Source organism: Ammodytes marinus (genome assembly GCF_949987685.1).
Source record: "Ammodytes marinus genome assembly, chromosome: 13".
NCBI lineage: Eukaryota > Metazoa > Chordata > Actinopteri > Uranoscopiformes > Ammodytidae > Ammodytes > Ammodytes marinus.
This window is the reverse complement of record NC_137217.1, coordinates 17,876,030-17,893,892: the sequence shown is the minus strand read 5'-3', so window position 1 is coordinate 17,893,892 and position 17,863 is coordinate 17,876,030. Positions and strand designations below refer to the sequence as shown.

The 17,863-nt window shown below is 41.0% G+C and overlaps 2 protein-coding genes across 2 annotated transcripts; both read left to right on the top strand.

The window, feature by feature from the left end:
• The first annotated feature begins 1,626 nt into the window (after positions 1 to 1,626).
• rbm24b (RNA binding motif protein 24b) lies at positions 1,627 to 5,812 on the top strand. Its single transcript, XM_080039742.1, has 4 exons — positions 1,627 to 1,911; positions 2,259 to 2,382; positions 2,499 to 2,553; positions 5,165 to 5,812. Exons 1-4 carry the CDS (start codon positions 1,741 to 1,743, stop codon positions 5,520 to 5,522), a joined length of 708 nt encoding a protein of 235 aa, XP_079895868.1. The 5' UTR covers positions 1,627 to 1,740; the 3' UTR covers positions 5,523 to 5,812.
• Positions 5,813 to 8,155: 2,343 nt separating this feature from the next.
• grinab (glutamate receptor, ionotropic, N-methyl D-aspartate-associated protein 1b (glutamate binding)) lies at positions 8,156 to 13,716 on the top strand. Its single transcript, XM_080039463.1, has 7 exons — positions 8,156 to 8,293; positions 8,865 to 9,419; positions 9,528 to 9,640; positions 10,234 to 10,434; positions 10,807 to 10,935; positions 11,016 to 11,159; positions 13,306 to 13,716. The coding sequence occupies exons 2-7, from the start codon at positions 8,921 to 8,923 to the stop codon at positions 13,456 to 13,458; spliced, it is 1,239 nt and encodes a 412-aa protein (XP_079895589.1). The 5' UTR covers positions 8,156 to 8,293; positions 8,865 to 8,920; the 3' UTR covers positions 13,459 to 13,716.
• The last annotated feature ends 4,147 nt before the right edge of the window (positions 13,717 to 17,863 follow it).

The following is a 17,863-nucleotide window of genomic DNA, read 5'->3' as shown; positions in this document are numbered from 1 at the left end:
AGTGAGAACAGATCTGCAGTGAATGGTGATATCTGGTAATGTGCTAATGCATTATTATTTTAACTACTATTTTGTACTTTAAGTCAAAAATAATGTATAGGCTATACAATTGTGTTATAATTGATTGTGTTTAAAAAGAAAATGAAAAAAAAGTCCAATGCAGTGTGTGCTTCAACCCATCGTTGTACAGAACATAGACACCACAGTTGAGTGTGATTGTTAAATATGACGTGGGGCAGAAATATCACACAAACGTGTAAACATGTCCCCCACCTCAAGTGATGCAGGCCAATGTAGGCCAATCAACGACTTCCCCAAGCTTTAGATATACAACTAAATATAAAACCTGTTATTGTTTCCAATCTTGACCTACTATCAGTTGGGCCAATCGGTTTAGTTTCGCAAAAGCTCCTTCAAACTTGTCTCATAAGCAGGCTGATGATACCTAATATCAGATGACACATTTTCAATGTAATTTAAATGCAGTGCCCCCATGGGGTCAATTGGGGTATTTTATCAAACCGTGTGCCTACAAAGTTGAATATTCATGTGTCATGGGGTAGCATTATTTTCCTTTAATAACCCTTTCCTTTAAATTTTAAAGGAAAGGGTTTTAAAGGAAACCTGAATTCAAAACAGTTTTAAAGAGATAAAAAAAAGTACAATGAAGCATCATCCAGTAGGCCTATGCTATTGATGAAGATAATTGTGGGACTGGAGTTACTGAGGACACTGATATTAGCCTCGTTTGAGATATCGCCGTCTTGCTAAAACCTGCGCAATTATGACGCTTGGCTTGCTGAGCGCACAGCATTTTTGCAGCATTTTTGTTGGGCGCTCAGCAAGACGCGCGTCATAGTTGCGCAGGTCTGAGCAAGACGGCTCCAAGTCGAACGAGGCTGTACTGTCCTTTTTGGCTGAAATGAGTATTATTATTATTTTTAGATTTTTTTGTGCATTTATTATTTGACCACTTTTCCAAAAACATAAACAGGGATTTAGTATATTGGGGCTTTTGAAGAAAGTATTGAAACCTCTGCGTTGCATAGGAAATAATAGTGTATGTGACTGGACTAAAAAGAAAAATGTATTGAAAATTAAGATAATAAAAAAAGTTAACTTGGATTAAAATCTACTTATTTTGGCATCTGGTCATAATATATTTTACTGGGGGGAGCCGGTGAGGGAGGGCTTACAGCCCCATAGCTCTTAAATCCTGCTACAGCCGTGATAGGCCAAGTGACGTTAAACTTTTCCTCATAACGTTCCTATAGACCAGAACACGTGTTTTTACACAAAATGAATGGAGAAAAAAAGTACACTATCCGACAAAATGTCTTCACCATCAAGTCTTTGTGATTGGTGATAACTTAAGTGGGAGTTTTTAATTATTTTTATTTTCCTAACCTTATTCAGCACAGAGTGTCCCTGCCACTGTTTTAGCAGCTGCGCGACAGTAGGCAACCTGACCACACTGTGGTGGTCTGGATCTGGGTGGAGTTAAAGTATCTGTGTCACACTGGCAACTGGGAAAACTCCCGCACCAAACTAACAGGTGTTCTCCTCCTCCTCCTCCTCCTTCAGATCCACGGTCACATCGCCGGGGGGCTGCCTGTTCACGCCGCAGACCATCTCCCTCAACTCACCCGAACGCGTTTTACACTACTTTATCTGTCCTTACAACTTCCAGGATATCACTCTAATTTATACACCTACACACAAATACAGGCCTATCTACAAATGATGCACTCGGCACAGAAAGACACCACGTTCACCAAGATCTTTGTCGGAGGTCTTCCTTATCACACAACCGACTCAAGTCTCAGGAAATACTTTGAGGTGTTCGGAGACATCGATGAAGCTGTTGTCATCACTGATCGACAGACGGGGAAATCCAGAGGGTATGGATTTGTAAGTAACAATCCGTCATGAGTTTTGAGCTGCCATTTTTTATTTTTCCTTTAAAAGTTGCTGGCACACGTGCACGCAGAAGGTCAATTGAACGAAAAATGTATTGTTTTCATTGTTCTGTTTGACTGCTAGGTTAGAAATAGGTCATTTGTGGCAGAAGTTGGACAAACAAGACACGAAAACTGCTGAATTAACTTCAGTGGAATTTGGAATGACTACTCTAAGTTAGTTTAAAATAACACCGGCTATGATCCATAAGTAGTGGGATTCAGCTTGTCACTGTGACTAAACTGCATCTAGAAAAATCCCCATGAAGTTTCAATGGAAAAATGTGTTGTCTCCTTTAGGTGACCATGGGAGACCGGGCCTCTGCTGACAGAGCCTGCAAGGACCCTAACCCCATTATAGACGGGAGGAAAGCCAACGTGAACCTGGCCTACCTGGGTGCCAAGCCTAGGGTCATACAGCCAGGTGAGGGGACTGAGTCTCAGGGTTTATTTTCGGCCCACAAATTTGGAGAATGAAGCCAGTGGTCTAAATGCTCCTTTTCTTTACACTCTAAATTTTAACATGTGTTTTCATTCCAGGGTTTGCATTCGGTATGCCCCAGATCCATCCAGCGTTCATCCAAAGACCTTACGGGTAGGTCGAGCTGCAGAAATCTAATTTTATTGTAACAAAACAAAACAAAAATGGGAAAAAAAGAAATCTGCTTCTGATTGTTTTCTATGATCTGACATAATCTGATTCTATTGTTGTAAACATGTCACATTTATCATTGCCTCCATGTATGAAATCTTGAATGAGTACATGTGAGTGTTGATGTGTGCTCCTCTGCTTGGCGTTGACTGTGAACAGACGTGAACATTTTGTCCCCCCCCCCTCCGCCACTACAGGACTTGACTACATGTTGTCTATTTCTCTCTGATCTGACAGGGTCGGTAACGGTTAAAATAGCTGATGAAGGGACATGATGATTTGAGGAATAGCTGAGTCTGCATTGGGCAGAGCGCTAAAGTGTTACCTGTATACTCTGACATACACAAACAAACTGAAATGGTGACTAGATGCATGGAAGCCTTTTGGTTTTCTTTGGTTGTTGTTTTGTTTTATTTTCAGTTTTCCTTAGTAGATAGATTTGTGTGTGCCTTGTTTTCAGTATGATGTGGTGTTCAGCTTAACTGTGTGCTTATTTCTACTTGCAGTGGGGGAGGTGGGAGGGCACAGGAAGGTGTTTCTTTTGTGCGGACTTTGTGAGTTTTGCTAGGTAGTCGTAACTCTGTTGAGTCTTTATTTTTCCTTTTTATTTAATGATCAATTTGTGCCTGTGGTTTTATCCCCCCTCGTGCAGTTTTTAGATTTCTTAACATTAAGTTGATCGTGTTTTGTTGTCAAAAGGGGGCTGATGATCACTTACCGTGTATGGATTTCCAAATCGATCCCCTGCAACAAAACAAAGACAGGCTTGCATGTGGGAGTTCTTTTTTTGTTTCCTTGCCCATGATGCTGTGTGTTGTTGTTGTTGTTGTTGTTGTTGTGTTTAATTAACCCATTGCTTTCACTTATAGCTTAAATTTACAGGTACAGACACTGAGCTTATTTAAAACATATAATCCTGTTTTTCCTTTCAAAATAGTTAGAATAATACATTGGACATACATCCATGTTGGAGACGGAGATCATAGCCACTCTCTAAGGTAGCAGCTGTTGGCTACAGTGATCTCTTCGGCCTCTCAAATTAAGATGGAAAATGGGAGTCACTCAGCAGCGCTGTTAATAATGTATGGCACAGACAGGGCCGTTCGGCTGTGGACAACAGGTGGGCCGAGGCCATGCGCCCATGAAGCCTTTTGGTTATGTACTCGGGATTACCCATGTGTCCTGGTGATTTTAAAAGCCCCTTTATTTAGCTCTCGTCCTGCAGGACCACAAACTGTTCATCACGTCTCTCTCAAATGTGATGGCTTAAGTCAGCTGTGCCCGTTTAGCGTTAGAACTGCTGATATTAAAACAAGGTCAAAAGATGCCAGCATGTTGGTTCACACATTGTCCAGTAGGAAATTCGACATGTCATTAGATTTACATTAGTTTTGTCCGAATTGTAACATTCTCTGTGATGGTTGCGCAACTACATTATAAAACAGTCAGCTCGTTTACAGAAGTGGATCCCCCTTTGTAACAATGGCACCACTTTTTAAACCACTTCAAATAAAGAGATAAAATTCAGGAAAGTCACTGAGACCGTAGAGTGGCATAGGCAGCCATTACAGTTGACGAGTGTCCTGCCATGTGTTACTGAAGGAGAAGTTCAGCTTGTCCTTTGGAGATGACAAGGGGGAGCAAAAATAGCATGCTTCCAGCCTCCCTTGTCACTCAAGTTGGCGTGTGTATGTTTGTGTGGGGGTGTGTCTGTAAGCGGGGGATGGGGCACATGTCTGTGGACAGATATAACAGTTTCACACCTGCCCCTCAGTATATTCACTGAGGGTGACTCAAACACAAGTTTAAAGTGGGGCCAGATTTGCCCAGATACCCAGGCTTGTATTTTTATCCTGGTCTACATCCAGGATATTACTTTTCCAATGGAGATCTCATAATTGTAAACAATTTAATTTTTTTGAAATAGTTACATTTATTTTTATTTATTTATTGTCCGGCAAATAGACACAATCAGGCCATTGCATAGACTAACACCATCAAGCACCAACTGACTCAAGACACTGTATCGTTAATTTGCTGCATGGCAAATGATTGCATACATTAGCTGCTCCATTTTAAAGAAACCAAGTCTTTTTTGCCCTATTTTTTTGTGTTTAAGGACCTATTAACATGTGTGGGCATGTATGTATGTGTGGTGTTGGAGTGATGGTGTGGTGTTGGAGTGATGGTATGTGGATAGTATAATGTCAACTTATTTTCTTGATATGTCTTGGTGTTGTGCGATAAACTGCTTTTGGTCAAATACCTTTTTCAGTGAAACATAGGGTACAGCGCTGGGCTGTCTTCTTTTAATGTCTTAGTGTGTTTCAGATTCTGGTGCTTTTTTAAATTAAAAGCTAAGCTTGTGTTTCTTTGTGGTTTTGCTGCTTCCTTAATTTATTTCGTTTCTAGGTAGGGTTTTTTCAGTTTTTAATGAATGGATTTGCTGTGTTCTGAGGACTGGATTGACATATTTGTGGCGCCTGCTTTTCAGCATTGGAAAGATGACTGGCTGTGGTACCCCTTTGACCCTGTGTGTCTTTGTGTCCTACAGAGTACCTGCCCACTACGTCTACCCTCAGGCCTTCGTCCAACCCAGCATGATGATCCCCCATGTGCAACCTTCTGCTGCTACGGCAACAGCTGCTGCTGCCACTTCCCCATACCTTGACTATACTGGGGCAGCGTATGCCCAGTACTCTGCAGCTGCCACCGCAGCCGCCGCCGCTGCTGCATATGAGCAGTATCCCTACGCAGCCTCCCCGGCACCAACAAGCTACATGACTACAGCAGGGTACGGATACACTGTCCAGCAGCCACTCGCCACTGCTGCCACCCCAGGAGCTGCTGCTGCTGCCGCCGCCTTCAGCCAGTACCAACCTCAGCAGCTCCAGACGGACCGCATGCAGTAAAACCATGGAAACTACCTTAAAGGAGGCAATCAGGGGAGGTCGGCTCCTCCCATAAAGGGGGCAAAGTTAGGAGGGGGAAGACCGTAAGGGCTGAAACATGGCTGTCACTCCCTAAGTTTTTACTTAGCAGCCCATCAACCAAAGATACTGATGAAAATCACCAAAAATTTCAAGACAAATAAGTAATTGCTGTATACTTCATTCAAGTTAAATCAGTATTGTGTAATGATTGAATATACAAATATATATACAAATATTTAATATTACTCGGCAGGAAAATATTTAATGTTAATTGAAGTAGACTCACTGTATTTCAACCATTGCTGAATTTTGTATTTATATATATTGCAGTGGAATTTATAGAAAATTCCGAAGTGCATTTACGTTTAATGATTAGGTTTCTTCCCCACTTCTTTGAAAACAAACCAAAACACAATGAGAACAGTATGTTATGTTATCATGCAGTTTTCAGTATTTCATAGTTTTGGACCAGTAATTTGTTTGGCAAAGCTATGCAGACATTAATACAGAAGTCAGTGTTTAGTTAGGATAGATTTCTTATTTTTAATATCTGTTTGGCGTGAGATAGATTAGACACCTCAGCTAGTTCCTTTTCAAAATGTATTTTCTTGGTTGTTTGTAGGACAAAATGCCAAAGAGACAGCCGAAACTGGTAAAAGCACTCCCTTTTCTTCCATTTAAAAAAATTGCATCTCATTTAAGCTTGGCAAAGGGGGGAAACGCTTGTTGAATGTGAATCTTTGACAAAGTATTTCATAATGTGCCTTTTAAATTATGCTATTTATGTATTTATTATGGAGCCTTACAATAATAAACCCTTTTTTTCTATTTTGTTCATGTGAGTATAAAGCCGACCATAATAGAACACGTCCACATGTGCTGCTGCGTAATGATCATGTGGTGGATTTTTAAATGGGGCTTTACAAAGCAATACACTGTGTATAAAGAACAAAAGATGAGTGGAAAGGAAGCAATAAGTCCAAACCATTTGACTGTTCCCTGTAGATTTAATGTTATTGTCTCAAATAGATGCTTAATTATTTAATGTTGCTTTTTATACATGACCAGTTCGATAAAGGACAGGGTGAAAACTGTTAACTTTTAAAGTTTCTCTACATTTGACGTCATTGGACACCAGGTGTTTTCTAATGCAAGGGCATCTTTTATTTCACCCTGCATTTTGTAATGCATGACTAAAATAATGCTAAACATTTATTATTTGAAATAAAAGGAAATTTACATGCAACTTTTTTAAATCTTTTTTTTTTCTTGTGTTTTTCTCTTGTGTGTTTTGTGAAGCTCACAGTCTGCCAAGTCCTGAGGATAATATAGAACTTTAAAGGTGGCAAAATTAATGCACATATAGGCTACTGTAGATCAAAACAACTGCCAACAAGTCGAAACTGACTGGAGGTTCTGTGTGTGTGCAGGGGGGGGGGGGGGGGGGGGGAGCATAAGGTGAACCAAAGCTATTGATAGTCACAAAGTCTTTCTTTAATTAACATCCCTCGGCAAGACATGTTTTTAAAATTTTTTATCTGTGCCTTTGTTTACATTAGAAATTAGGATGTTTTTTTTGTAATATGAATCAGGTATGCTGGGTCTCCAGAATAGGTGAAGTCCCTTGTCCTACATAACAGCTAGCTGTATTTTCGTCTGGCTGTGCAAGACTAAACATTAGTCAAACTGTTTGCCAGGCTCCCCTTGCTGTGAACAAGTGAAATCAATTGAAAAATCCCTGAATAACCTGAAAGTTGTTTGATATTTTTGCAATGTTTAAATTCTGGGAAATTTACATCTTTAAAATAGAAATTAAATGTAGTTGGCGATTATGGTATTCAATTATTTTGACAAAAAGAGATTGTGACAACAAGCATTCATTCTCCATAATCGCTGACTCCACCTTTGACACTACAATGTATTGGCCCAAAACAGATGAAATGCACAGTCACACTCTTGGACTATGGTTCTTTGAGACCCCACAGTCCTTTACCGGTTCTGTTCACCGGCTTGTAATAGTTCACCAATCTACAAGCCTGACCACTTGTTTGGTAGCCTACTACAGAGGAGATGCAGGCAGCTGCACATTCAGGATCCAGGCTGTTAGGTCTAGTCAAATGCTGGTGGTGTAGCCTCCCGACACCTGCTGGTTCCTTTGGGACACTTCTTTCTCTTCCTAGTAGGCCTTCTAAATTTCATATGAACATGCACACTGTTCCCTTTACATACGCTTACCCCACCGACATTACCACTTGCAACACCACATGAAGTTATGTGCATTTGACTTTTGATAGTGACGCATTTTGTGCACCTCTTAATTAAAGCTCTCCGAGTAAACGCCAGGGTATCTTGCTGCGTTCAGGCCATACCGGAGTGTAGTAATTGCGAGTTTCAGACATGCGTTCACGTACATAGATATCAGGTCCACGTTAACTTCCTCGCAGAGCGACTTTTTGTGACATCTCCGATAGGCTGTATCCGAATAGCTGCCTGTAACCAAGGACGCGTAGTTGTCATAAGCATATAGGCTAGCTAAACGCTGCTATTCCGTTGACATGAGCCACTTTCCCACTTCGACCACCTTTCCCGCACGACGCGAACGCTTCGCGGGGGCGGTGACTTCGGAGTTTACTGGAAGTCGCAGGGAAGTAAGGCGACTTTATGAAAGTGGGACAGAACCTGCGATAAAATACAACAATAATTCATTCATAGCAACCCATCTGGATTTTGACACTTTGTTTTTCGACAATGTGAGTAGTTTGTTAAATAGCCTACTTTTCTATGTTAACTAGACTTTGTTTCCGTTTTCTCACGATGTTGGCCAGCCTTATTGTTTGGTGAAACAGGACCATATGTGTTGTAGCTTATATTTTAATAAAAGCACACCTTCAACCCGTTCTTTCATCAAATTATTCACAATGTGTGTTCCTTTTTACTCTCACAGGCTGTTGAGTGTGGCTTATGTGAACTAAATGCCCGTGTCGAATGTGTGGCCTACATTTAAGGAAGTTATAGCGAGAGGCCCTGTGGGAATGTTGTTGTTCATAGGCACATTACATCTGCGGAGCCCACATTTTTGTTTCGCAAGCAAATTAATGTCGGGTTAAGTGGTATCACACCAAACAATAGCCTATGTGCAATGTATTTAATAATTGATGTTATTCAATAATGATATCCCGGAAGTGAGCTTAGTCATGTGACCTCGATGACGTTGTGGACTTCATTGTGGGTGTCTGTCGGCCGTCATCATCTAGCGCTGAAGCTGTTCATTTTACCTTAAGAATCGTTCGTATGACCTCTCTTTATTTAATAATTTTTTAGATTTATCCCAGCGACCCATCTCTCCAGCCGGCCTCTGCTCCCGATCAGAGCCCGAGATGACCACCGAGAAGACGCAGTACGCTCCCGTGGAGGGGGGGGCCTCGCTCCCCGGGCAGGCGTTTCCTGTCGCATTTGACATGAATATGCCAGTCCCAAACACGTTCGGAGGCCCCACTGCTGGTGGTTTCCCTTTACCCCCAATGACTGCTTTCGGATCAGGCATCTCTGGAGCCACCGGTGGTCCCCCTCCTTACCCACCTCCGACTGAGTTTGGTCCCTGTGTAGCTGGGGCTCCTAATGGTCTCCCTCCTTACTCACCTCCGACTGCTTTTGGAGCCGGTGGTCCACTTTCTTACCCACCTCCGACGGAGTTTGGTCCCTGTGTTACTGGGGCTCCTAATGGTCCCCCTCCCTACCCACCTCCGACTGATTTTGGCCCCGCTGTCCCTGGAGGCCCTGGTGCCTTTGGAATGCCCAAAAACCCTCTAGGCGGCTCAGGATATGGCGACAACCCCTCTGCTTCACCAGCCCAGGGCTTTATGGGAAACTTTAATGGTTAGTAGTATCATTAGTAACATTGTGGCATTAAAAAAAATATAATTTGGGGATAAGATTCGCAGTGTCATATAACCAATGTGGTGTTTCTGGTTGTTCCCACTTCAGATGCTGTTTACCACGGCGAGGAGGACGATCCCGATCCGCCACCCTTTCATGAGAATCAAGACTTTGAGTTTGGATTAGATAACAAGAAAATAAGAAGAGCCTTTATTCGAAAGGTATGCAGACAGTGTGGCCGAAGAATATTTAACTTGTGCAGCATATACCTGGGTGCATGGGGGCCATTATAGGTGGCATTTTTGCTTTGTGACATGATTTCTCAAATGTAATTTTTAAATCTTAATGTAAATTGGTTGGACTTAACAACAAATAACATACCTGTCAGATATATTATAATTTTAACAGTTTCTCAACTCCACCAGAAAAAGAATCTATCATTAATGCAATATAAACATATATGACAAACGATTTTATCCATATGGACACCATATGATCACATTATTTCCTTCCAAAGCTGCAAAATCCTGCTAATGTATTTGCCTATCTTAATCATATACAATATCTTGATTTTTTTTGTTTGGATCTACATCTACGGCGTGCAGCAATAAACAATCATGAGATGCACATGTGCAGTAAACGACGATATTGTAATGTGGAAAAACCCTTATGAATGTTTGGTTCCATACCAGATTTGATTGAAAGTTTTTCCTGCTAACTAACCAACAAACAACCTCAAACATAAACTCCTCTGTGGAGTTATGTACTTTGATACAATAGTGTTTGATGCCTAATCATCCACTCTTGCTTGCAGGTGTTCTTGGTGTTGACTGCTCAGCTGACGGTGACGTTCAGCTTTGTGGCTGTTTTCACCTTTGTGGAACAAGTCAAGGTGTTCGTCACGGTGAACACCTGGACATACTTCGTGTCCTATGTGATATTCTTTGTGTCGGTGTGTGTGATCAGCTGCTGTGGAAGTGTGCGGCGAAGACATCCTTGGAACCTGATTGCCTTGGTAATAAGCACGCTCAGACTTTTGTTATTACAAATGAGGAAACGGAGGGGAAGTACAGCCTTATCTCATCTGGAGCATTGAGCTGTAAATGTTCAGACCTTCCAGTTTATAGATCACTTTTTTTCCTATTGTCCTTTGATTGGAAAAATAGAAATGGTATAAACAACAACACATTCTGATGCCTGACACTTTGTGTTATCATGACGTTTTCAGCCTAATGGTTAGATATGACTTAATTGTTCTTAAAAGTTAACATCAGTTACTGTTGTAACTGCTAAATGATTTGCCATTTGTTGTCTGTGCCACAAAAACTGCACTCCAGTCAACCATATGCCGCAGCAGGACTGACGCGTTTCTGTTTCTTGTTTTCAGTCCGTCCTGACCCTCAGCATGTCGTACATGGTGGGGATGATCGCCAGCTTCCATGACACTGACTCAGTGATCATGGCGGTGGGCATCACAGCAGTGGTGTGCTTCACAGTGGTCATTTTCTCACTCCAGGTTGGTATCTGTCAGTCCTCGCCTGTCATGTACATTGCTCACACTCTGATGTCACCGTAACCATAATGTCCCTCCCACAGACAAAGTACGACTTCACCTCCTGTCACGGAGTGCTGTTCGTCTGTTTGATTGTCCTGATCCTCTTCGGTCTCCTCTGCATCTTCATCCGCAACAGGATTCTGCACATTGTGTATGCTGGACTAGGAGCTATGCTCTTCACCTGCGTAAGTCAAACACATTGATTCCCACCTTTGCTGTATTGGCCTTGTTTAAATTAATTCAGAAAATATATATACTATGCATTTTTTATGCACTATTTCCCCTTTTTTAATTTATATTACATAACCTAATATGGTTGCTATAAATTAAACGCCAAATAGCTGATTGTAAGTTATACCTCTGTTTAGATTTTCTTGAAAGAATGCTACCTCTTGACACTTTCTTGTGACATTTGATAGTCTGGCTCCACGGATGTTGTAGAAAGTTTAGATCAGGGGTTCTCAAACTTTTGATAGCTGAGGGCCAATTTAGGAACCCAACATTGGACCGAGGGCCGCCGAAGGAAAAAAAATTATAAAACTGAAATAATTTCAATGGCCAGCGTCTTTGCGTCTTTACAGTTTACATGTATTGGTCAGCATTCAATACTGTGTAATTAACACATTTAAAGTAATAAATGAAGGGCTACACACATTGGGGAACACACATTAAAAGCGGGGGTCTGGGGGATGTCCCCCAGAAAAATTTGAGGTTCGAACACTTCATTTTGTGCATTTTGGTTAATTTTTATGCAGTAATTTGTGTCTTCTGTATTTATTTATGGTGGAAATGTTAAGGAAAAGACAACTCGCTCCCATTGACACACATCTAATGGAATATAAATCAAGGCACTGAGGCATTCTGTATTGCATTCAAATATTTATTCTACTTTATTGTTCAAAACTTTCTACACATTGAAAACGTATCACCTTTTGGAGTGTTTTTTTGTAGGACTCACTACTCATGATGCAGCAGCAGTGTTAACTATTATGACACTATACATTGGAAATAAACAGGGTGGGCTATCAGCAGTCAACTAGGCAGATAGTTCCATGGCTATCAGCAGCTAGCTAACGTTAGTTTGTTAGCTAAACTTTAGGCAAAAGAGTTAGAAACCAGATAATGTTAGCATCCATCCTTAGACACTTGACCTAATCTAATTCACCTTGAATGTGAGAAAGTGCATCGTATTGGGCTTGACAAGCTCACTATCTAACAACTTACATTGGGACCACTACACTGCCTGCTGCACTGCGGGAGGCTGACCAGCCGTCTGCAACGAGAGGCAGAGGCCAGCCGAACTTCGCAAGTTTAATAAGTGGGGAATGAATACAAACAATTAGGAGGGATATTTAAGTGTTTCGACCCCTGTACTGTTTTTACTGTTACGGGGGACGCATCCCCTCCGTGCGTTTCAATAAAAAAAATAAAAAAAATATGATATATATATATATATATATATATATATATATATATTTTTAAATAATTCATAATTCAATGCGGGCCGCCAGATGGCGGCCCGCGGGCCGCACTTTGAGAACCACTGGTTTAGATGATTGTGATTGGTTTAAAGAAATGAAAATGGGCCAGCCCGCTTTTACCCAAAACTCAGAAATGATATAGCATGCTGCCAGACCATACTACGAGCTGTAGTTTGGTCTGGCTGTGCGGGACTAGGCATTGGACAACCTAGTGCGAGGTAAAATCTAAGTTTTTAACTAAAAAGCTTCAAATATGTTCACTACTACAAACTTTCACCCTCAAATGGCACTACAGCATACACGTCATAATTTTAGTGAACCCTGGAGGGATTATGAAGGTCTGGTATTTTTATTTAAAACCAGGACAACCTCAGCATTAATTCATTACCTGTTGACGGTTTTCATTTCAACTTCTTTCCGAATAAATAATTCCTATTGAAAACCGTTGACTGTGGGGAGCCATGGTATCCTGGTGGTTAGAGTGTCCGCATAACCCCAACGTTCAGGGTTCCTTTTCCTTCCTGTTTCTCTCAGCTGGTTGTGAAAATGTTATTTCATTTTGTTTCTGGAAAGAGTGCTGTTGAGTTTTTAAATGTGTTTTATTTTTCCACCTCCATTGTTTTGGAGATGCTTGGCTGAAATATCAGTATCTCAAAACCCAGGGAAATACAACTATAAGTATAGGTAGATAGTATTAGTCATTTTTAATGTTCTGCATAATTTTTTTATCAATATATTAATTTGGTTTCCTTTTTCCAACAAGAACAAGAAAAACAAAAAAAATACAAAGTACAGCCAAACTAAATTTAAAGGTTCTATCATTTGTGTGTGAATTCCTTCCATGTTACAGTTCTTGGCTGTGGACACGCAGATGCTGCTTGGCAACAAGGAACTGGCCCTGAGTCCTGAAGAATACATCTTTGCCGCTCTCAACCTGTACACAGATATCATCAACATCTTTCTTTACATCCTGGCTATCATTGGACGAGCAAGGGGGAGCTGAGCAGGAGGATGAACAACAGATTTTAAAAAATGGACACAAATAGTTTTAAGTTCTCGTCTAGAAGTGAGTTCACATAATCCTGATTTCTTTCTTTTTTTAACTCTGTCTTGTAGAATGCATTGATCACATTGTTTTTTTTTGTTTTCTTCACCTGTTGTAAATTGCATTTTTTATTAAAATATATATAGAGAGAGTCTGTGTTGTAGTTTGGGGGTTTATTAAAGTTTTATGAGGTGTATGACCTGTTGTGCAAAAATACATTTTCCGTTTGGACAATTCTTTCTTGGTAAATATTTGAGCTTTTCAGCAGGAGGGATTTGATCAGTTGTCATGGAGATGAATTGGTTGACATGTGCTCAGTGGCTGTCTTGATTCCATTCCGTTGCATTTGTAGGACTTTTCATTAGCTTAGTGGTTTAACCTCTAGAAAAAGAATATTAAATGTACCTTGACTTGAGTTTGTTTTGTCAACCTACTTTGGCCATGGTCTAGATTGAACTTTCAAGCTTAATCTGTGAACCAACAGGGATGAGCGGTGCTACAAAGTGCAATGGATGAAATCATTACAGCTGCTGTACTTGTATGTCAACAAATCCATCACTATGACAACTGAGCAAATTAAATCAGCTAGTAAAGCCTTGTGTGATATGTTTGAAATCCCTAGACAAAGCTAGTGAATGAGAGCTTGGGTTGTAATTATGTCCGAAGTTTACAAATAAGATACTTGTTTACGTATAAAGCTTTTCTAAGGCTAGTCTCTGTCCTAGTGTAGTGGAGTGAAGAATTCTTACAGAATCTTTTTCCCGCCAAGAGAATCCTGTTCTGTTGTGATTTGATATGTGATTCTGTCAGCAAAGGTTAGGGGCATTTGTGGCTCAGCTGTGAAACTGGGAGCCCCAGAATGGACCTGGAGCAGACTGTTGCTGCCTTGTGGTCTGAAAACCAACAACTGGGGAAGGAGAATGATCAGTGGAAGTTGATGCTAAGTGTTTTCAAGGAAAACCAAGACCTGAGAGCCAGGTTTCAGAGCTTCAACAATGGCTGTACCATGGAGGAATTATCAGGTATGGAAAGTGCTTTTCTCTGTCACTATATGGCAGCCAGGGTGCAGATCAGAGTTGTCAGGGATGTGGGAAGGAATTAGAATATACTTGAACTTGAAATAGGAACTAGAATTGGGTGTTAGACCAGAGAAATAGTTGCACTCCTGTGGTCATGTCAAGTAAATTGTGAGCATGTACAAGTATAGACTTTCAGCTTTCAAACATAAACATTCCTGATGGATAAAACTGGGTATTAGTACAAGAGGTTAGTTCCAAAATATAAAGGAATTGTGCATTTTGTGATAAAAGCATGACATTTGGTACACTTATAGCCAAAGGCATTCTCAAAAGATTTGGATGTGGAGCCATCATGAATTTTCAACATGGCGCCCATGGCAGCCATTTTTCAAAATGTCCGCCAGCAACAACTGTTTTCTTATGAATTATGGATTTAATATGATATTTCAGACTTATTTACCATTCATACTACTTGGTAAATGTCTTTTGGATAGTGGAACATTTTCATTGAAAATTCAAAATGGCCGCCAACTGGTTAGATATGGATGATCTCTATGTTTAATTATACATTTATCTTGATGCAGAATTTGAATTGGGAACTTTGGAATTTCTAAGAATCTTCTTTCTATCTCAAAATACTCATGTTAAGCAAGGGAAACCTAGGGTCTATCACAGGGAAGACTTGTCACACTCGCCTTCACAGACACAAAGGGCTGTGCACTGTAAGTGGGATTTTTTGCACTTACACTGCCCAACACAACCCTTCTTGCATTTGCATGAGACAAGTTCATAACTTGACTGGCCTGCATCTGGTAGGCATGTCCAGAAGGGTTCATAGTCCCCCTCAGGTGACTTTGACCAGCCCCATTCGCACGGTGAAGGTAGTTCTGGTGTTGACACCAGGACTGTACCCCACACGTGCCCTCCTTGGTATACAGCTCTCTTAACATGCTCTTCTAGGGCAGCCTTGGTAGGGGGGATTGTTTGCACATTGTGCCTCTTTGCAAATAACTTCCTCCTTGCCGTATTGATTTCTGTACATGTGCTGGTTCGGTCATAGACTAAGATAACAAACCTCTCAATTGTGGCCATTACCTCCTGTGGTATGTCATCTGGGGCTGAAGACACTTTCAACAGGGCATGTGTAAGTTCTGGAAGCACAGACCATACAGCCCATGCAGTCTTTTTCCCATGGCCAACAAAGCTTGACACAGTGTCACAACCCGTCAATGCATGGAACACTGGTAGTGCACATGCTTTCTCGGGCCTGAGCTCTGCTGCAATTTCATGGGCTGCCAAATATCGAAAATTCTTACCAGTACCGAAAGCCAACCAAAGCTCATCCTCTGGTTGTAGAGTCTGAGCCACTGCCACAGCCAGCACCACAACATCAGTATCAACTGTTTGAATCATAATTTTGTGGTGGCCGTTTCTTGCTGCATGGGCTACGTGCAATAACATGCGACTATCCGTTTCCTCATGCGTGCAAGGAGCAATCGATGTCCTATCTGGGAGAGGTGGCTTGCTAAGGACTTCCATGTCACTTGTGATGACAAGCTGTTTATCCTCCTGCACAAACCATCTGAGCAAAGCCTCCGAGAGAAAGGCAAACAAGTCTTATTGCTGTCAACTCTAAGAAAGTTTTGCCAGTTCCTGGGAATGGCTGCATCACCTACCACACGTCTCTGAATTCCAGTGCCACGCTTTGCTCTCGTAGCAGCTTTCAGAGAGTCAGACAAGTAGCGGTCCCACACCAGATCAAGCCTGGACACAGTTTCAAACTTTCTGGTCAGATATGGAATGAAGATCACATGGGCATAGTCATTGAAGGTGTTTACTGAACTTGGTTTCAGCATCTGGATGATGGCTGCCCCATTTACAATGGTGCAGGTAACCTTTGGACTGTCAGAGTATGCACTGTGAACTTGTTCCAGGCATGGAAGCAGATCACTCTTCACTCCCAGTCGGAGACCTCCCCCATCAGAAAGCGCTGGTGGACATGGTTGGTTCTCGTGTCGAAAGAACTCCTCTAGGTTTCCATCTCGGGTCTGGCAAGCAATGAATAACCTTGAAAAGAGCTCCATGTCCTGTTTGAGAGAGACCATTTTCTGTTTCGGTTTTGATACTCTCCTCACGGTTGAAGTACCAAACACCAGAAGCTTATTTCTTGGTATGGTGTTGTCCACTGTCTTTGTTCTCTCAACAAGGCGTTCTTTGGTGAAAGCTTCAAATTGGTGCTCTCCTATCTGCTTCACCTTTCTGACTACCTCAGCAGCTGAAGGTCCAGCAAGTTCCTTTGAGTGGAGAACAATCAGGTCCTTGCTTTCCTCTTCAAATGGATTTCCAAAGTGTGACTATTGTGGTCACCATTTCTGAGTTAGAAGGAAGCTTCTGGCCAATTGTAAAGTTCCAAATTTGAATTCTGCACAAAGAAAAGGAAATAAAAAATAATACTGGTTTGACACCGAGATCACCCATATCAGACAGTCATAAAAGTGATGGCTGCAATCTTGAAGATGTCAGCCATCTTGAATATTTAATGACACATTTAGATTATCCAAAAGACATTTACCAAGTACTATGTATGGTAAAGAAGTCTGAAACATCATATTATATCCATCATTCATAAGCGAACAGTTGTTACTGACAGCCATTTTGAAAGATTGCTGCCATGGGCGCCATTTTGAAAATTCATGGTGGCTCCATATCCAAATCTTTTCAGAATGCCTTTGGCTATAAGTGTACCAAATTTCATGCTTTTATCACAAAATGCACGATCGTTCTGGTTACCAGCTGCACTATATGTAGTTGTTTCTTTGTCAAAATGAAGGTGTGGATTCATGCTATTATGCCTACACTGCCCATGTGAGCATTGCAACAGGTTACCCTGTGACTGTAACTTTAATTTTATTATTTTTGTAAATTTCAGTGCTTGAAAAGCTTTAAAGCATAGCTTGGCAAACTACCAATGACTTCATGCTGGAAGAAGTAGAACTACAGCAAAGCTACACAAGGGAGAACTTAAGCTATTTATAAAAAGAAGTTCAAGAAGTTGATGATCAAAGTGATATGTGATATAAAATAACACAATATAATACATAAAAGTCACATGCCAGGAAAATAAATTCAAAGTTTATTGCAGAAACTAAAAATTGCCCAATTGTTCTTCACAGGTCATATAACATCATTAAGTTTCAGTAATTAACTACACAAAATAAAGGGAAAAAAGTACTTGAATCACTATGCAACTATGAGGTTAAACTACCAGTAAGCTACTGCAAAATGTAGTACAAGCTTAATTACATGTAGACTATGAGTGAGTAGTGAACTACTCACTAACACAG

Coding starts and splice junctions, on each gene's coding strand:
- rbm24b (XM_080039742.1), top strand. CDS start 1,741: ATGATGCACTCGGCACAGAAAGACACCACGTTCACCAAGATCTTTGTC. Junction 2,383..2,498: donor GCCTAGGGTCATACAGCCAG/GTGAGGGGACTG, acceptor TTTTCATTCCAG/GGTTTGCATTCGGTATGCCC. Junction 2,554..5,164: donor TTCATCCAAAGACCTTACGG/GTAGGTCGAGCT, acceptor TGTGTCCTACAG/AGTACCTGCCCACTACGTCT.
- grinab (XM_080039463.1), top strand. CDS start 8,921: ATGACCACCGAGAAGACGCAGTACGCTCCCGTGGAGGGGGGGGCCTCG. Junction 9,420..9,527: donor CTTTATGGGAAACTTTAATG/GTTAGTAGTATC, acceptor TTCCCACTTCAG/ATGCTGTTTACCACGGCGAG. Junction 10,435..10,806: donor CTTGGAACCTGATTGCCTTG/GTAATAAGCACG, acceptor TCTTGTTTTCAG/TCCGTCCTGACCCTCAGCAT.